General features: G+C 32.9%; 1 protein-coding gene across 3 annotated transcripts in view; it reads right to left on the bottom strand.

The window, feature by feature from the left end:
* Positions 1–535: 535 nt before the first annotated feature.
* LOC126743629 (proton-coupled folate transporter-like) overlaps positions 536–20,483 on the bottom strand; it is a 28,981-nt gene continuing 9,033 nt past the window's right edge. For all 3 annotated transcript variants that reach the window (XM_050450815.1, XM_050450814.1, XM_050450816.1), the window contains exons 3-9: positions 12,000–12,257; positions 10,370–10,541; positions 10,113–10,293; positions 1,526–1,763; positions 1,330–1,467; positions 1,032–1,272; positions 536–975 (exon numbers count right to left, since the gene is read on the bottom strand). In XM_050450815.1, coding sequence (XP_050306772.1) covers positions 855–975; positions 1,032–1,272; positions 1,330–1,467; positions 1,526–1,763; positions 10,113–10,293; positions 10,370–10,541; positions 12,000–12,257 — 1,349 coding nt within the window. In that variant the 3' untranslated portion in view covers positions 536–854. The remainder of the gene's footprint in view (positions 976–1,031; positions 1,273–1,329; positions 1,468–1,525; positions 1,764–10,112; positions 10,294–10,369; positions 10,542–11,999; positions 12,258–20,483) is intronic.

Raw genomic sequence — 20,483 nt, 5'->3', positions numbered from 1 at the left:
ATATCTTAAAAAATGACAGAAATATCCTGCAATCTCATCCAAAATGGGACACACTGTATACAGGACCGAAATAGAAATAATTTGCCCATCATCTATTGCTTTGCCGACCTAACGTGCGCTAAATGTTTTAGTTTTTTGGCAAGGAATTAGTCAATTTTCAAATAATAAAGATATAATAAAATAAATATGGCGACCAAATTTTTTTAAAGTCAAAAAAAAATTAAATTATCAATTTAATATTTCCGAGGTCGAAGTGACCAAAATGTTTCGATGAAATGGACTGTATAAAAAATTTAGTGTTGCCGTAAAATTGCCGTAAATTTGGCGTATGCCGATGTCGCTGCTTCTGGTCCAGGTCAAGTGCGTTTGTTGCGCACCATTACAAGTGACGTCTCCATGGAATTTTGGGCAAATTTTACTGTGCGAAAAACATATGTGTCGAGGGACCGATAACATTGTTATTTACACCTGCTTTATTAAAATTAAACATAAAAGAAGGAAAAGGATAATTAAACCAAATTTAAACTTAAGTGGATTATGTGTCAATTAAATTTATTTATATGATTACTTCTTTAAAAAATATATATGTTCGTACTTCTAGCTTTAAAACACTAACTTAAAACGTTTAAGAAAAAAAATTATACTTTATAAGAATAAAAAAATTATTCTATGAGAAACCTTTACAAAATAGTGAAATTTTATATACTTTTGAATTATTTTTATATACATTTTCCTAAACTACAATTCCAGTTGAATAAAAACTATCACATTTATAATAAAAATCACAGCAAAAGTTGATAAATCTAAGATTACCTAATTAAGAAAATTTTAAAATTCAAATCTAAAATAATTTTTTAACAACTATCTGTGTTTGATGCGATTATATTCTCAGATTCATCTTCTTGTATATTATTTTCATTTTGAAAATTCTTGTATGGCTGAGATGTGCCCCTACATTGTATAATTACTGCTAACCTAAAAACATATGCAATGTCAATAAATATTCAAAAATCACATAATTTACTACTTACAAAAAGAGTAAAAAGATACAAGCCTGAACACCAGCAGTAAAAAAGTTGTACAGTCCAGGATCTATATTGATAAAAGTATTGTATAAATAGGTATATATAATTGCACTTAAAGGCCCTAATACATTTGCACCTATGGAAAGAGTTGAAAATATTTTCGCAACTTCTTCTTCATGTACTAGTTTTGAAACAAGAGACCTTTGTAAAGAATTTTGACCAGAAGCCGGCAGATTTAACACAGCACCTATAAATTACTTAAAGTTACAAAAGCCTAAAGAGTTTTATATATAGTTTGGCTAACCTAGATATATCTGCCAGTCTCTATTCGCCAAACCAAACATAACTGTTGATATTATAGAAAAAAACATTCCTACGAGTATTAAAAAAATTTCTCTTATTTTAAAATAGGTATGAAGAAGATACATTACAAAGACGGCACCTAAAAAAATTTAAAAAGAATAAAAAAAAAACAATATTTGCAACTTAATTATTTTTACCAAAAATTCCCAAAATATTTTGTACCGTCCCATACAAAGTAAATGCAGTCAAAGTCCACTGGAGTTTTGTTCTTACAAAATAAAAAAAGATTCCTGCGGATCCCATAGCTAAATATCCAAGAAGCATGCTTAATAATGTTAAAAGTAATACTGCCCTCGTGTAGTTCTCTCTTCTTTTAAATGGTGTTTTTACCATTTCTGCTAAATTGGAAAGCGTAAAAAATCCACTCACGAGATTCTAAAAGGAAAGTAAGTTTTTAATTAAATTTAGTTTAAATTTACATGGGATATCTGGATATAAGGATAATATTTAAGTTTCTACAACAATACGTTAAAGTACACAGTATTGACGTGTCAAACGCATTAATTTAGTTACAAAATATTCTTGCAGATGGTATTTCACTATTAATATTGTTTGGTACCGATATAAACCTAGACTGGTACTAAAACTATCTATTAGTTACTATTTTTAAGCCTAATTCCAGACACGAACATCTCCAGCATCTTTCGTAAATCACAAAGTTTCTTTTTCAGCTTCTCTATAGAACTTAAATCCAAAACAAGTGTGACTGAGCACTATTAAGTAATATTAAATTGATGATCTTTTAGGTTGTCAAACAATCTAACTGTGGTAAATGGTAATCTAAGCAAGTGATGAAAAAACTATTAAAAAAAAACAAAATAACGCTCCAGTTCTGGGGACTTGACCTCTTTAAACATAATGCACAGCTAACCAGGGCACAAAATTACGAAAAGACATACACTATAGAAATGTCTTAGTATCATGATGTCGGGATAATATCCGTAAAAGCCAATGCCAAGTATTTTTAGATTTACAACTGTAAACAATGGCTAATGTCAAAAGATAAAGAATTACGGTTAAATTAAATACCCCAAGAACTGTTGTCTAAAGAGAGTTAGGGAAATTGTAAATACACCGACAATTATTGGATATACGAATCATAGTTATGGAAGTGTCGGTATTTTCTTGTATATTTACAACAAGTATTCAAGGCGCAAGTTAAGCAAACTTTATCGATCCGACTAAGCAGTCAGAATTATATATCACAGCATTACTATGCACCAATTTTACATTAATTTTAGTTTAATAATTACAATTCAGATCCATACTCCAACCACATTTAGAATAGATATAAGCCTAATTACTAATTCCAACATACAAAACTTAAATGGAAAACAAAAATTAAATTGAGCGCCCCCCTCGTGGTGCCATATGCTAAGCCTGGATAACCACAAATCCATTCAAAAAATTCTCTATTTCGTATTTGCACTCTCGTATAGGGCAGATTTAATTATTTGAACAATTTTTTCCAACTCAAGTATTTGAATATTTTTGGGTATTTTACTGAAAAAAAGTAGCGCATAATAGTTGACTATATTATGTAATGAGAAACTCTAAGAAAACTTAACTTGATATAAAATAATTATGAATATCCTCTTGAATGAATCTCTGGTACTTCTCTAGATTACTCTTTATGCATTTTAGACACAACAAGTATAGACCTAGCAAGGTTAGTAAGCCATTTTTCTTAAAATTTTCAAATACATCCTCCCTATAGCCCTTACTAAACAAAATTCTGATAAGCTTCCTCTGCAATTTGAATATTCTCTCTGTATGTGGACAATGACCCAAAACAAGAGGACCATAATTGCAATGAGACATATACAAAGAGTGGTATGCTAATAAGAGTGATTCTCTAGGTAATTCATTTTATAAGGGCCTGAAATCAATGTGACCTTCCCTTGACAACATTAATTCTCTGGCATATTCCTTCCTATGGCTAAATAATATTGTTTGTGTTTTAGTATAGTTCAGTGACAATTCATTTGTAGCAAACAACTCACTTGCCTCTAGTTTTACTTCATAAGTACTTGTTCTAATTTTTTATTAAAATTATATTATCATTAGCAAATAGTACGAGGTCCGTCCCCAGGCCCAAACTCTATAAACATACATTAAAAAAGTATGACCCCCAGCACGGAGCTCTAAGATCCCCACATGTAAATACTACTCATGCCTGAGCGTTTATCATTCATAGAAACAAATTGCTGCCGGTTACTCAAATAAGATTTAAGAGGCTCACCTGCACATAGGTCTTGTGATGGAAACGTTGTGACCCACCGAGTGTTACCAGAGACCAATCACCTTAGAAAAGCCAATAAGGCTCTCTGGTATAAAAGACTTTAAAACTCTAGCGAGCGTGAGTGCTCGGCACACCAAATTTCGCATCTATTTAAGGCATTAGATTTCTGGTGAGGCAGGTAGGAAGGTTTACTTGTCCAGCAGACTCTTTATTGCTGCAGCTGCTATACATTAAGCTATACCGATTATTAATTTAGACCAACTGTTTCACAGATCCTAGTTTAGCAAGGGCTTCCTTGTTTCCAGCATGGCCTGAGTGCCTAAGCACCTAGACAAGCTGAACCCTGCAACTCACTTTTACCAGTTCTTCCAGAACTTTTTTGCAAAACAAGAGGGCGCCAAAGTCAACCAGCTTGGCGCTCAGCTTTTTGACCGTAATATCCTTATTGGCAGTCGTTTAGAATTTCGGGTGTCCGCAGTTTAGGATTTCCTGTCCGCATTTCAACACAGCAGAAACTTTAGCGTGGAAGAAGTAGTATGCTCTCCCATCAAATATGCTTTGCTGGTTTGTCGAACTCCATTACAGAGCCCTCCACCAGCTCTATTCTCAGTATATCATTCTGGAGGCATCTATATACTAGATTTAACGATATACTAAATATAAGCCCATTGAAATGCTCCCACTTTACTCTGTCTGCGATGTGGGTCACAAAACTCTTGTAACCCACAGTCTAGGATACCATACAGTCACTGTCCATCAGAAGGAGAGGGCACTTCTATACGTCTTGTGACCAGATTTTTGCATGACCAGTCTCACCAGTCTGTAGTTCACCAAGGACATGCGCAAACTCCATTACCTCGAATTGTACAACCACGTCCAATGACAGAAGGCTCAATTTCTCAGTTTCTGGCACTCTAGTTAGCGCCGCTTGAATGGAATCCGTTATGCTGAAACATGCAAGACACTGAACTCCAATCCAGTTGGGCTCGGATTTTTGCTTTCTCTGTTCATGGTCACCAAACGATAACGAAGCCCCGTATGCGAGAAGAAGATCCAGTGAAGGATTTTGCCGGACAGATAATAGGTGTTGCCGAAAGCCCTTCTCTAAGCCTATAGCGCGCAAGTGGTCTTCCTAATTCTAATATCTGCGTGATCATACCAGGAGACAGGAGAGTTTGGAATCTAATTTGGTTCTCAGAAATCGAACTGTCCTGGAGTATGGCAACTGCACTGCACCCAGGGACACAGCAAGTGATGTGCCAAAGTTACGTCCCCTTGAAATAGTAGCAGCTCCTTTTTTTGAGGTTGATCTTGAGTTTATTTTTATAAATAGTCCTTTGATGGAAAGAACTAGTTATAAAATAGAATTTCTTATTAATTCCGCCTGCTGAATATTTTTTTAATCTTTAAAGTTTTATATTTAAAATCTTTATTATGTGATATAAATGATGCATTTCGGCAAGTGTTCTAGCCATCGTTGACTCCACTTCAGAATTGACTTTTTCCTTAATACGAAATATATGTATCGATACGGTTTAATCGCACCAAATTGGTTGATAAGTACTTTGTTATGGAGAAATTCAACTCGTGATTGGCTAGATACGTGCCTCCATATGGTATTCGATTGTATCTAAAACTATTGAGTAATATGGAAGTATTTAGTGGCGTAGATTTTTGTTTAGTTTAGTGTTCTTTCAAGTTTGTATCTTAAGTATTTTATGATCATGACTATTTAAATAGGCTGCTGGGTATTTTATGAATAAAATTAGCCATGATTTTTCAACAACTGCGTCCCCCGTAGCCGCAGATTGGATTTCTTAATAATACTATTGTAACATTAATCATTTTACGCCTTTGCTATTTTGGTTTATTCGTACTTAAAAAAATTTAGACAATATTTGTTATGTTGTATTGTGCTCAGGCAGAAAAGAACAAGGTATAAATGATAGTGAAAATGCTAAAAAAGTGGTGTTTGAAACACTTAAGAATATTTTTGTATAAGACGTATTTTTTTCTAATATTGGTAATAATTACTAGAGGCGTAGTTATATAATGATAGATATGAAGACCTATAAAAAGCAAAGCCTTCATAAACAAGTGACGATGAACCCGACATAGGAATTAAATATTGTGAAATAGTGACAACCAGAATTACTGCGGAAACTGGACTCATCAGTTAATTTTATTTAAATGAACAATGACAAAAACCAATGAGCATTTAGAACTGGACAGACGCAATTCCTTCACAAATTTAATATTTTGGCTCATATATTGGGAGATTGACTTATTGGTCCGTTATTGATAAAAAGAAATTTTAATAGCGAAATATATGGTGACATTCTACAAAGATATATTGAACTTTTGATAGTTTAAGAATCAGAAAATTAGACACACAAGGCAATTTATTTTTGGAAGATCATTTCTAACTTTGTTTAAAGAATTGGCCCTGGAACAGCACAGTTATTTTATCTTACGTACACTGCACAGTGGGGTCTCGGAAACCCCACTTGTTTTTTACGTTTAAATAACTATTATTCAATGTTTTTTTATGTGTGGATTATAGAACAACAAACATTGTTTTATTATCAATAAATGTTTATTAAAAGAAAATTCATATAAGTACAAAAATAAAAATAAAAAATATATGTAGGCAAGTGCCTTCTCTTGCATTTTTTACAAATATGAAGCTATAACAAAAAAATATAAATAAAATATCAACAAAATATAACTAGTCTCTCAAAAAACCTTAAAACAAAACGAAACCCTAAATTTTGTAACGAAAAAAGTATTTTGTTTTCTTAGCCAGGCACTTCAATTTTTATTCTCACAACATAGTTCAGCCCTATGCTCCAAATGGTATGGTTTGTGGCACATTGCACAGGCAAAATTTGTTTTTCGATCTTTACCACGTGGACAAAAGCAGCATCTAACCTTTTTAGGCAGATTAACATCGAAACGTTCCCTTTGAGGTTCATCTACTCCTAATATTTCGCTTATTTTTAGACGTAGCGAGGTTTGCAAATTGGTAACTTGTAAGCGTTCCTTTAGGTGCGGTTCGATTAGTGCCATTGAAAGTTCTTTTAGAAATGTTTTTCTATTGTTTTTTTTTCTTCTTTCCACTAAGGATTTGCAAGTGAAAATAGTACCATAGCATTTATTCCGCTAGCATCCAATATATTAAAAAACATTCTAAGAGGCCAGCGTCTGGTTTTTCGAGAAGTGGTGTAAGAGTGACACATCTGATCAAAGGTGTCTGTACCACCTTTGGTTTCATTATAGGAATGTATAAGGTTTAGTTTTCCAGTTACAGTACTAAGTGACGAATCAGGATGCAAAGTTGATAAAAGTAGTACCGTTTTATTTTCCTTTGGTGTGTATGAAACTAAGGTTTTGTTTCTGTCAAAAGCAAATAAGGATGTGCCTACATCTTTTTTCTGTATAAACTTCAGAGGTATTTCTCTTTTATTTTTTCGCAAAGTTTCAAGGATTGTTAGCTGATACTGTTCCAACATTTGTTCACTTAGAGGTATTGACGTGAACCAATTATCAATCGTAATGTTACGGTGAGTACCGTGTATTGGTTCAGAAAGTTTTCTAACATAATATGTAGGTGCTGGCTCATTATTCTCAACATTAACTTTTCCAACGTATGGGATAGCATTGAGCACATAAAATGTTTTTGAATCGTTAATCATCATCACTTTTATTCCGTATTTATCTGGCTTCCTTGCCATGTATATGCGGAATGGACATTTTCCTCGAAAACTCACAAGCTGTTCATCAATGGTGCAGTTCTCATAGGGCGTATGATTTGTAGTTATTTATAAAAATATCCCATATTTGTCGAATATGAGTGAACTTGTCTACCAGTATTCTAGCATTTCTGTCCATTTTATCGTCAAATCTTAGACAAAGAGCTATAAACTGAAATCTTTGCTGGGGCATGGTTGCCCGAAATAGTCCATTGCCGTACTTTATTGACCAAAGTTCATCTAAATTACAATTTGAGACACGTAACGCACCAGCAAGATATAGTAAACCAATGAATGCCTTCAATTCTGTCGTATTAGTAATTTTTTTGTAACTCTGTGGCAAGCCGCTTTGACATTTCCTACGAATTTCCTGATTGGTATGCAGTACAATTATGTCCAAAATCTCCTCGGTCAACAGTAAATTCCCTGATTCGACAGGGCTGTGAACATTTCTTGCCTCTTTCTTTGGGCCGGGCAAATGTAAAACAATGTTGTCTCGTCTTGGACGTCCTTGGCTTGCTGGCGCCTGTGTGTTCCAACGATGCCCATTTTTTCCAAGTATACTGGTGACATTTTTTTGTGACGTACTAGGGCCTCCTTGTTCTTCCTCTTCATCTTCACTTTGTTCATTATCGATGTCAGACTGTTGTTCAAGAATATCGTTTTCTTCTTCATCTGATAAGTCTCCAAAAATATCTTCAATGATCTCGGGTTGTTCTTCATTTGTCCACAGATTTTCAGCTTCAAACTCTTTTTCCGTTAACTTACGACGATTTTCTCTCTTAGAACTATCCATATTAGGAAATGACAAAAAAATCACCTCGAACCTTTAACAGTCGTTAACTGCACACTGGGGTCTGACGTACCCACAGATCCACTAATATCGTAATTGCAAAGTAATGGATTAACGTATTCGGCGTAGCGACTTGCTCTTAACGCGGTCGGCTCTCTACTAAATTTACGTGAAACGGTTGGTCAAAAAACGCACGCCTGTGCGAGTTATATTGGACAACTTGAGCGCCTGGGTTTTTTAGACCCTACTGTGCAGTTCTAGGGTTAATAAACGAAAAACTGCTACATCGAAAATAGCTTTGTAGGGTACGAATACAAAGAATTTTTTAGGAGCTTTCGGATAAAGAATCTCAAGCAGGGGGATTGAGGATTTTAAAATTATAAAGTTATGCTGGCAGTTAGTAAAGAGGTAAGTTAAAATAAGTTAGCTATTACATTATATAATTTTCTCTCTGGCTATTTAAAATTGTTTTTATTTTCATTTTGCATTGTATCTGTTTTTTTAACATATTTTTCAGATACAAAATCAATAACAAACTTTACTCTAAAATTAATATAGAAAAGTTTTTTTTTATCATCCATTATCATTAATTTTGCATAGATATTAAATTTAATATAACTGTTCAAAGTATTCCTAAACCTCGTGAAGAATATTAAGTGTAGTTTGATGGCATTCATTACTGATGAGGTTCTGTAAATCTTTCAGAAAGGATCCAAGTAGGGTGGTATATATTTTGGATTTTAGACGTCCTTGCATATATAGTCCTTATATAATTGGTCCTTGTATAGCGACGTGTAGCTCAAATTAAATTACAAAATAGAACAATAAAAGACAAGCAATTCCTAAATGGATTGTACATTGTTTTGTAGATGTGCACCCGCCTTTAAGATCCCCTAACTTGACAATATATAACTTTCATTAATTTCTAATTACCTTAGCTCGTGTGGTGTAGATGTAATAAAATTTTAGAAAAAAAATGCGATGTTTTTTGAAAGAAGTGGAATGGAAAACTAACCATCCCTAAATATAAATAAAATAAACGCATTTTTAAAAGCTTCGTGCTACTATAATAAATGCAACATGCTCGATGATCATTTTTAAATTTGAAATGGCACAAGTATACATGGCAAGTAATTTAGGAAAAGAATAAATTTTTAAATAATAGGAGTAATAATCATTAGATATCTTATCGTATTTATGAGATCAATATACTTAAATAAAACGGTATGATTTCTCCAGATTTATTTCTGAAAATGTTATTATGTTATTAATTTTAGAACAAAGATATACTAATTCCTTCATAATTCAATAGGAGCAACACAGTCTATACATGACAGATTTATTTCTCCCACAGACATTAATGGACAACAATGTTACTGTCAGTCATCTAAGAAATAAGGTTTAGAACCTTCAAGGCACTGTTGAACTAGCTAGAGAAATAGATTACATGAGAGCAATCTTCAACTAACTATCTCAATATTATCCCGATATAATTGCATAAGGAATTTAGAATGGGTTAAAGCATATTAAATTTGGCAAGAATGAGAATAGATAAGCATTCTTTTAACCAATGAGTAGAGCTTTACAAACTAATTTAAAAAGACAAGGATATCTTGAACACCAAGCATTGCACCTTGCATAAATACCTCATAAGCTTAGTATATACCTAGTAGTAACTTTCATGGTTTGAGCTGGAAATTCAGTGTTCGTACTTATCTCCTTCTAACTAAAGACTTTTTAATGGCAAATGATCTTGCGCTACAGAAATCGAAGAAAACTCGGGGAGAATTTGGCTTATCATGCAGAGTAGTAAAGGTCCGCATATGGTATGAACGATTAACAACTTTTTTTAACGAATTATAATTATTAATTATGTAGGCCTTTTATATGTAAAAATTAGTTTGCTACAAACCTTTAGTTTTTCATATAGTACTTACCGAGGTTTCCCTATGCTGCAATGATTCTGGTAAAAGAAAAATAACATATATTAAGGCGACTGTTTGTAAAGCAGCACCTATACTGAACACAGTTACATAGTTAGTTGCTATGAGCAAATAAGAACTGGAACTCATGCCAATAAGAACACCTGCTGCCATTGCCAAATCAAATATACCAATTCTACAAAAAAGTAAATTAATTTAGTAACGATATATTTTTTTCAGTATAAATATGTCGGTAAGAAACTATAACTTGCCTCCATCCTCTTTCATCTTTGTTGGTTAAGTCAGTTAAATAGGCATATAAAATAGTAATAAAACTAGCCCCTCCACCACTTAAGAGTACTGTGAGTGATGGAACTATTATAAACCATGGAGTAAGCTCAAAGGCTGCAAATATTATGTGAAATAGCATCGAAATACAACCACCTGAAATAAACGTAGGATATATCTGGTAAAAATATACACATGTAATCACAAGTTCTCCTTGATAAGTTGAGAAAAAAGAAGTAGAATTTCGATAATTTACTAAAAGCATTTAATAGTAGCTCGATTATACATCATTGAGTAACACATCTGCCTTTTCTTCTATGACTCTACAGTCTTATGAAAAATTGGCATAAATCAGAAGTACATGGTGTGGCATAACTGTCTCCCTATTTTTAACCTTCCCTCGTAATGCCGTGCGGCGTCGCAGAATAGTGGGGATACCGCCACTAAGAGATAAGGTTCCAAATTCCGCGAAATGAAGGAGTCTCGGACCGAAAATCAATTGTGTTGTGGGTCAAGAACTTCAGAGAAACTGGATCTATTATCAAAAAAGGAGGTGAACGGCCACGGACAGCTCGGACACCCGAAAACATCGAGACTGTGAGACGCTCATTTTTACGGTCACCTAGACGTTCTGCACGAAGACACGCAGCTGCCCTTCGTTTATCTGACCGCACTATGCGAAGAATTCTTCACAAGGATCTTCGTTTTCATTCATACAAGATGGTTTTGGTACAGGAATAATCAGAAGGTGATTGGAATAATCGATGTGAAATTATTCTTCAAAATTTACCTCAGAGCGCAGTTTTTTTTAGTGACGAGGCACATTTTTACTTGTCTGGCTGGGTAAACAAGCAAAACTTTCGGTATTGGGCCGCTGATAATCCGAGAGAGATACACGAGAAGCCTCTACATAGTGAGAAAGTAACAGTTTGGTGCGCCGTGTCTGAAATGGGGATAATCGGCCCTTACTTCATTGAAGAAGAAAATCACGCTGTCAATTCGGAACGCTATATAGCGATAATTCACAATTTTTTCGCCCCAGCCTTTGCAGGACTCAATGTGCAAGATGCCTGGTTTCAGCAAGATGGGGCAACAGCTCACTCATCTCGAGCTTCAATGCAAGTATTGAGAGAAATATTCCCCGGACGTTTGCTCTCCCTGAGAGGCGATATTTCTTGGCCTGCACGCTCGCCCGACCTAACGCCCTGCGACTTCTTTCTGTGGGGTTACCTAAAAGCTGAAGTCTTCAAACATCATCCAACGACTATTAGACAACTAAAGGATGCAATCCGCCTGGAAATTCGCAGAATACCCCAAGAAATGCTTGCAAGAGTTATGCGAAACTTCAGAAGTCGCTTGCACCAGTGCTTCGATAATGGTGGACGGCACTTGCCAGATACTCTCTTAAAAGCCACACAGGACAAAAATGTTTTAGTTGTACTTTTAAAATAAGATAAAATCTTTGTATTTCAAATAACATTTCTTTTATTAAGCTTTAAAAACAGGGAGACAATTATGTCGCACCCTGTACTATTATGATGATATGTATAGGAATCAAATATATTAGCGGATATATACTTTGTTCGCTATTTAATACTAAAAATTATAACAAACCTATAAATCCCATAACAATAATAGGTCTTCTACCAAACCTGTCGCTCCAAGGTGCCGTAAAGAGACATAAAACAGAACCCAGCACTGACTGAACAATAGTGTTTACCAAAGCTATATATGTACTAGTTGGTGATACCAAAAGCTCCAGTTTTTCTGTTTCATTATTAGTTACAAATCCTAGTAGAGCGCACTCTGTTTTGTTGTAGTGAAGAACGATGTAACAGGTTCTGTAGATAAGTAAATTGTTGCTGACACTAGCTGAAAAAAAGTTGTCTTTTTAAATTTTCGTAAGCAACAGTGATTAAATTACTCATTTATATTGGTTTTATTTTTGACAGGAAAGAATGATTATAAAATAGCCACAATATTAACATGTCAATTAATCATGCTAAAATTCGTACTGAGCAAGAGCAGTTAGTAAGCATACCATAGTCTCAGTGAGCTCATCGTTCGGTTATTCAACGATTCAAGCGTGTGAAAAAATGAATAAATTATTATAGTTGAGCTTACAGCTCAATCATTGATATAACTCGTTGATAAACTCCTACAGTTACAAGAAGAATAAATACCTTAATGAATTATGCAAGAGGATTAAAAAAGCATACATGACACACACATTGCGTCAGGGTAGTTTTAAAATTCAAGATAGGAGTAAAAATGAAGATCATTTAACGAAATGCAACTTAACAACAAGAAACACACTTATTATCAAAAAAGCATAAAAATACACTCTTGTAACCCCTTTATTTACAGTTTTTCTATATTTTGACCCAAATTTTTATATTACTTCGGAAACATTCAAATTTAAAAAAATAATGGAAGAAAGAGACATGGCTTATAATCTATGAAAAAACAAGCTGAATATAAAATAGAGTAATATATAAAGTTTACCAATATAAAACCAGCTTAAAGTTTATTCGCTTTGTAAAACTCCAAGTTAACACGTTTTTAATTATATACAAGCCACGTGAATAATAAACTGAAAGTTTCACAGGTATAAAATACGTGCCCTTTGAGCTAAATGAAATGTTTGGATAACAAAACGTAGTGAGAAGGTACGTATATAGAATGAAAATCGCTTTAAAAGATTTTTTTCAATCTGTTTCACATGTTCAGTATTATAGCTAATTAAACACACACGTGACAAAAATAGTATGTAGGCTTATTTATTTCTAAAGGCTTAAGAATAAATTACTCCAATCAGTTGCAGAGAACATTATTATAACACAGGTATTTATTATTAAGGCAGGAATTCTTAATAGCCACGTTTGTTTATATTTCCTTATTATTTTTTGAAATTTAAAATAATAATTCTAAAGGTCTAAACTCATTTACGAATTACTTGAAATATGCGGCGATCTCCATGTGGTTTAGCTCATTCTCATCGATCAATATTGAATTGACCGCATGTCTTGAAGCCGAGCCCAGTTTACCCGATCTACTTTGCATGAGGCGATTGTGCTGTGACAAGAGGTTTATTCGCAAGGTTTGAGTCAGCAGCCGGACAGACTTACATTTAGTATTTTTTGTCATATTTTTATTTTTATTTGTAGATCGGGTTATGGAATATAAATATACTCCACATTTCTAAGCACAGTGTTAATTGTAAATAAAAAAAGTAGGTACATTCGTTTTTTAGAATACACAAAATGTGCAAAAATAACATTAATTTTTAATTTTCGAGTTAATTTTTTTTTAAATATTTATGTTTATTTAGTATTAAAATTTGTATTTTTTTGCATAGTGCTTGTATTTGTACATAATACTATGAAGAGGTAAATACGTTAATTTTTCTAATAGTTTTTGTACTATTTTATTCGTATTTGGTAGTTTAAGTTGATTACTAGGGTTTATTTAGGGTTCTACTTACATTTAGTTTAATATTTTCATCCCCGTTTTTCAAATTTTCTATAATTTGTATACTTGCTTGATTTGATTCTCATTTTATTCAGTTTTAATTGTTTAGTCAATTTTTACCTTGGAAACAATTAAACAACAGTCAACGCGGGTCCGGTGTGTGTTCCTGACATAAAAGAGTATTCCTTTTGTGTCAAGATAAATATGATCTGCAGCATTACTTATAAAATGGTTGACTTCTTCTCCAGTTAATATCTTTGATTTTTTTCCTCGATAACCATCAGATTGTTTTTTCAAAAATGCTCGTTTTAAACGAATTAGCTCTTTTTAATTTTTGCCATTGCATGAAAGTGTCATATTGTTTAAGGTATAAATCTTTAAATTTTTCAGGCAACAAATTGCCAGCAGTCAAGTGCAAAGTGTAGGACTGTGTTCCTGAATTTTATTACAATTGGAGTTAAAGGTAAAGGATATCTGGAAACCCAATTTAATGACCAAACAGAAGAACGAGACAAGCAACATCAAGCACGAGACAAGCAACAACAAAACTTTGAGAGACGACTTAGAAAAAAAAATTGAAGAGGGAGATAGAAAACAAGAACACCTGGTGAAGGCCATAAAAGGAAACTTGCTAAACTTAAAATCAAATCTTAAAAAAGAGTTAAAAAAAAAGTGATAAGAAAAACAGAGCAGAACAAGAACTTCGAGAAGGTCTTGAGATAAAGTAAAGAGAGTTAATGACCCATTGTACCAACAATTAGAGAAGAATTTGTAGACGTGCATAAAGAAATACAAGAGCTAAAAATAAAAGTTCAACGTGTCCCTTCCATTCCGATTTTGGAATACAAATTATGAAAGTTAAGGCCCCAAAATTCGACGGCAAAGGAGCATAAAGTACCTACTTTAATCAGTTCGAGGCCACTGCCAGAGAAAACCGCTGAGATAACGAAGAAAAAGCAATCAATCTGAAGCTATGCCTAAGAGGAGCTAAGCTACAGAAATATTAAGAATGGTGTCATCTCAGGAGGATCACCTAAATTTCGACGTACTGGTGCGTACCTTAGAGATGAAATACGGTGAAGCCCAACAAGTGTATCAGGCTCAGTTGAAATCTAGGAGACAACAACTCGAGGCTAATCTATTGTTTTTGTTGGAATAGTAATCTTGAAGGAGTATAATCAACGCCTGAAACAAGGAGAGAATATTGGCATATGCTCTGAAGTTGCGGCAGTCATGAGACATGCTTATAGAATTCGTCATCTAAGCAAACCTTTTCCTGTATACTTACAAAGTCTATTTTAAGAGTCTTCTGCCAATTTGACCATGAACCAGTACAGTAAATTGCGACGTCTTATTGAAGAAAATCAATATGTGTTTCCGTTGCACAATAATGATCTGGGAAGTACTGCTTTGGTGCAACATCAAATTACTACTGAAGATAATGCTCCGATAAAACAAGCACCTCGAAGGATTCTGATAGCTCAACAAGGTGAAGTTTTTATAGTGCTTCAAGAAATGAGGACTCAAAGAGTTATAAAACCATCCCAGAGTCATTGGTTATCTCCAGTTGTACTAGTAAAGAAAAAGGACGGATTTACCAGATTTTATGTAGATTATCGGCGATTGCATGACATTAAAAAGAAAGACAGTTATCCTCTACCAAGAACTACCAAGAATTGATGACATCCAAGATATATTATCAGGTTCACAATGGGTTTCGACGCTTGTTATGAAGAGTAGATACTGGTAAAAATGCACCCAGAAAATAAGGAAAAAACCGCATTCTAGACTGGAACAGGACTTTGGCAGTTTACAGTAATGCCATTTGGACTCTGTAATGATCCAGCCACCTTTGACAAGCTTATGGAAACTGTGTTACGTAGAATGAATTGGGAATCATATTTAGTTTATCTGGATGACGTCATCATACTATGACAAACATTTGAAGACCATTTAAAGAATATTCGAAAGTTATATGTTAAGCTCCGAGAAGCCAACCTAAAACTAAGGCCTAAAAAACGTTGCTTATTTCAAAAAGAAGTTCGATACCTCGGACATGTAATATCAAAAAATAGTTTTAAGACTGATCCAAATAATCGAAAATTAACCACGACTCACTGACAAAGACCAGTTTAGAAGCTTTCTGGGCCTTTGTACCTATTGTAGAAGATTTGTTAGAAATTTCGCTAACCTTGCAAAACCGCTACATAAACTCACGGAGGATAAAATGGTATTCAGTTGGTTAGCGGACTGTGAACAAGCATTTCAAGGGCTAAAAAGAGCACCGTGCACATCCCCAATTTTAACACGTCCGAGTCCTAGACAAACTTTTATTTTGGATACAGATGCAAGCAATGTTGGAATTGGAGCCATCCTATCACAAAAATATGAAGATATGAAGAGAGCTTATTTCAGTAAAATGCTATCAAAGCCAGAAATAAACTATTGTGTAACCAGGCGAGAGCTATTGGCAGCAGTAAAAGCTATTGAACATTTCCATAAATATTTGTATGGTAAACGATTCATCCTCAGCACTGACCATGTTTTTCTGAAATAGCTGTTTCAGTTCAAAAACCCTGAAGGATAAAATGCGAGGTAGCTGCAAAGATTACAAGAGTATCTCTCTACAATAGAACATAGGAGAGGCGAGTGTCACCAAAACGCCGATGCTTTATTGAGAAGATCCTACATTGAAACATGTCAACATTGTCTTAAAAGGGTATCGAAACCACATCGACATATTTTCTTGTCATCGTATTAGCCTTAATAATCCTGAAGTGTGGGACGCAGTTTAATCCAGAATCAGTGTTATGATAACATTGGCCTTATTTATGAAATAAAGTCTCGATAAATTTCAATGCTCCATCTTTGACCCTAGAGGCGTTGTTTGATTGGAATGATTAAACTTAAAAGGGAAGCAGTATTATGAAAATGTAAATACCTTAATTATTCTAATACTTCTTGTACTATTTTATTCGTATTTTGCAGTTTAAGTTGATTAGTAGTGTTTATTTAAGGTTCTACTTACGTTAAATTTAAAATTTTCATCTATAATGTCTAGTATTTAAGTATAGTATTACGTTTAGTATTTCATCTTGTTTCAGGGCCCTATTTGGGCTCAGATGCAGGCTCAGGGTAAAGGTGTGTTCCAGGCATTAAAGAGTTTTCCTGGAGTAAGTGTATGAGTGTGACTAATCATATTTTACAGAAAAATAACACATTTAAGATCTTTTTCTAGAATAACGATAAAAATAAATGATGAAACATAAAATAAATTAATGAAATGAGGAAAATTAACCATGAAAATATATTTAATTTGATTCTATAAGAAGTACTCTAGCTTTTAAATATCAGTAATTGTTAATTTAGAAAATAAAATCTTTTCCAATTATTTCAATTTCATTAAGTCTATACTAGTTTCTAAATATAATTTAACGATATGCTTACTTTTGTAGATAAAAACAAATTATTAAACTTTATGCATATTTTTGATTCTTTTTTTTCTGTTAGTTTTGGCACTCACAGTGGTTGAGCGAGTTAAAATTTAAAAAAACACGGATGAGCTTTCATGTAGTATTTCTCTTAAGAAAATAAACTGTATCTATATCTTTTTTTTTTACTTTATATTGCTGTACTTTATATGATTAATAAAAGACTGTTAGCATTACTTATATTTTAATTTCTTCAGCCAATCACAATGATTTATTGTTTTATATTCATGCTGTTTCAATTAGAGCATGATTGGCGACGCATTGAAGCAAAACATTTTAAAGAGGTAAGTTCTGTCATTGATATCTTAAGATTGTAAGGAAGCTGTTTTAAGTCATGTTCAAATTGTTGTTGATTGTTGTTGCGTAGTGTGGTGTGAGATTTTCTAAGATTGATTCTCAGATTGTAATAATTAATGGCCTAATAGACTTATGTCTATGGATACTAAGATTACCTCTGAGGTTCCTCAGGGATTCCATTTAGAGCCTCTTTCATACTTTATAAATGATATTGTTGAATGTTTTAAGTACTTAAAATGTCTTGAATTAATTTGAATTAATTTCAATAATTTTGAATGATTGTATACAATTGCAATCTGATTTTAAGTTAAAGTCTTGATGTGGGATAATGCAATGGACTTAAATATATCAAAGTGTAATCACAACTCTTATACGAGAAATGGGATTCATTATGGGTATAGTATTAATAATTCAACTTTGTTCAAGTATGAGAATCGCGTATCTAGATTTACTATGGACTTATCTCTCCTGTTCAAAAAATTCATCCATTATTTTCAAAGAGACTTTAATAATATGTCAAAGTCAAAATCTCACACATGTAGCGTCTATTAGTTAGGTTACGCGTGTCGCCTTACGGCATCACCAGACCTTATTTTAAGTACAATGACACACATTGAAGAACATTTATGATATGATACGATATAGGTACAACTACATCGTCTATCGTTATTAACTCAGTTAATTAAGCATTATTGTGTAATATTTGAGTAATGTTACGTAATTGTTAGTAATGATTTAGTTTCTTAATTACTTTAAATGTACTAATTCTGCGTTTGATCCGTTAATAAATAAAATAATAAATGAATAGTTCTTAAATTAGATTTTAATTTATATTAGTCTTAACATGGTTATGAAATTTATAACATAGTTAACCATGATAAGCTACTATTTCAAGGATATGAAATTTCTAATGCAGAATCGCACACAAATTAAGAAAAGATGGTTTAAGTTGACTTTAATTTATATGAGCTACATAGAAGTTTTGATTTGCAACTGACTTCTTCAACGAGAAAACAGAAGTAAAAAAATCAAATAAAAAATCAAATGAATACATATAAGTTATAAATTACAATACAATAATACCTCAAATCTTCATTATATAGACACAACTTAAAAGTTATAGTATAATTCATAGTAATAACTATAGATATTTTAACAAAAATTAAAGTGATTCTTATTTTTCATGTTATCTCAATTAAACAATGAATCCATTAGAATGAAACGAAAAATCTTACTAGACCACAAATTAGGCCTGTGTTCAAAAATTTTCATTTCTACATTGATTCAAAGACAAAAAAAGTGTTTGTTTCCTTTGTAAGTAAATAAATATGTTATTCTACTATAAGGAGCAAAGGGTCCGCCCCTTTCTGTTGGCACAAGCAGTAACTAGGAGGAAATTTCAAATTCAAACAAAATTGCAAAATAAGTGAATCGACTTTCAGCGGATTATTTTTTATGACAAATAGCAACTACGTAAACTGATAATCAAAAATAATTAACAAATGCACTTTAAATTACTTATAATGATGATTAAGCACAGTGAAAGTATGTTTTGTTTTTTTGTAGACATAAAGACTTATACTTACAAATAATCCTCTTGGATTTAAAACATTAAATTCAGAATAAAGATTAATTATAGGATACTGGATATTTTTATATAGAATTATCTTTAAGATTTTGCTTTGGCACACCTTTAAAATCTGCAATGCAGTTTCGCGAAGACCACCTCAAATTGGTAAACAGTATCTTAAAATAGACTCTACAAGGGAATTAGAAACTATTTTTATTATTTTTCCATTTAGAATGTTTCGAAGCTGGTAAAATTTATAATATAGTTTTCGAAGTTTTTTTGCCGTTTCGATAGCATGCTCCTTTCAGCGAAAATGTTGATTGTTTTCTGTATACTTGGACAGGTAGGTATAGTAAAACGGTCGGAACATTGAGACAAACTCGGTAGAGCTTTGTACGTTCGGTATTTTCAGGTTAACACACCTATTGTCACCTTAAATCAAAGCAAACAAGAAACGGTTAAGATTCAACAAGAACATTTTCAGTTATCGCTAATCAGTCAAAGAAAGCGCATCGGAGTAATTTATCCAAAGTATATAGATTTCAACTGTTAGACTGTGATTTTACCGTATCCACGTGGCCGGTGTTTTCGTGGAGACGAAACTTTTTTAAACAAGGTAAATTATTTTTTGTAAAAGGGAAACCATTTTACAAAACAATTACATTAAAATAATTGATTATTAGTTATCATCATTAGTTAGTGTTATTAGTTTTTTAGTCGTCTTTTATTAAATAATTATTATGGAACAGTGAGACAGCACAACAGATGGAACAGTGAGACACGTCTCACGGTTCCTTTACTATCTCACTGTTCGTACTAAGTATATTAGATATTTGCTTGATGAAAGTTATGATAAAATCATTAAATTTAAATTTTAAGTATATACAAAACTCATAAGCTTTCACTTAATTTTGGCTACCAGTAGCCTTCTTATATAGAAAAATACATAGTATTTTACCCATATTAAAAGGTGAAAAAAATCTTTAAAAAATGATTTTTGTAAACTAAAATTATTAACTATACCAACAATTTATTCCAATACAGTCTGTACACACAGTGTCTCAGAATCGTAAGAGTGCATAGATGATGGTAAAATTAAAATAAAAATATATTAAAAAGAAAAAAAACACAAATACCCACTCAAAATTTAAATTTAAGGTCTCACTATTCCTTGATTAGTTACTGTTCTAATTTGATTAGTTATTGATTACTGTTCCTTGATTAGAGAAAGTTACGGATTTTATAAAACAGGTCCTTTGCCAAATATCT

The sequence above is a fragment of the Anthonomus grandis genome, chromosome 13 (assembly GCF_022605725.1).
Source record: "Anthonomus grandis grandis chromosome 13, icAntGran1.3, whole genome shotgun sequence".
Taxonomy (NCBI): domain Eukaryota; kingdom Metazoa; phylum Arthropoda; class Insecta; order Coleoptera; family Curculionidae; genus Anthonomus; species Anthonomus grandis.
Note: the sequence above shows the minus strand (reverse complement) of the source record. Positions and strands in the feature narration are given on the sequence as shown.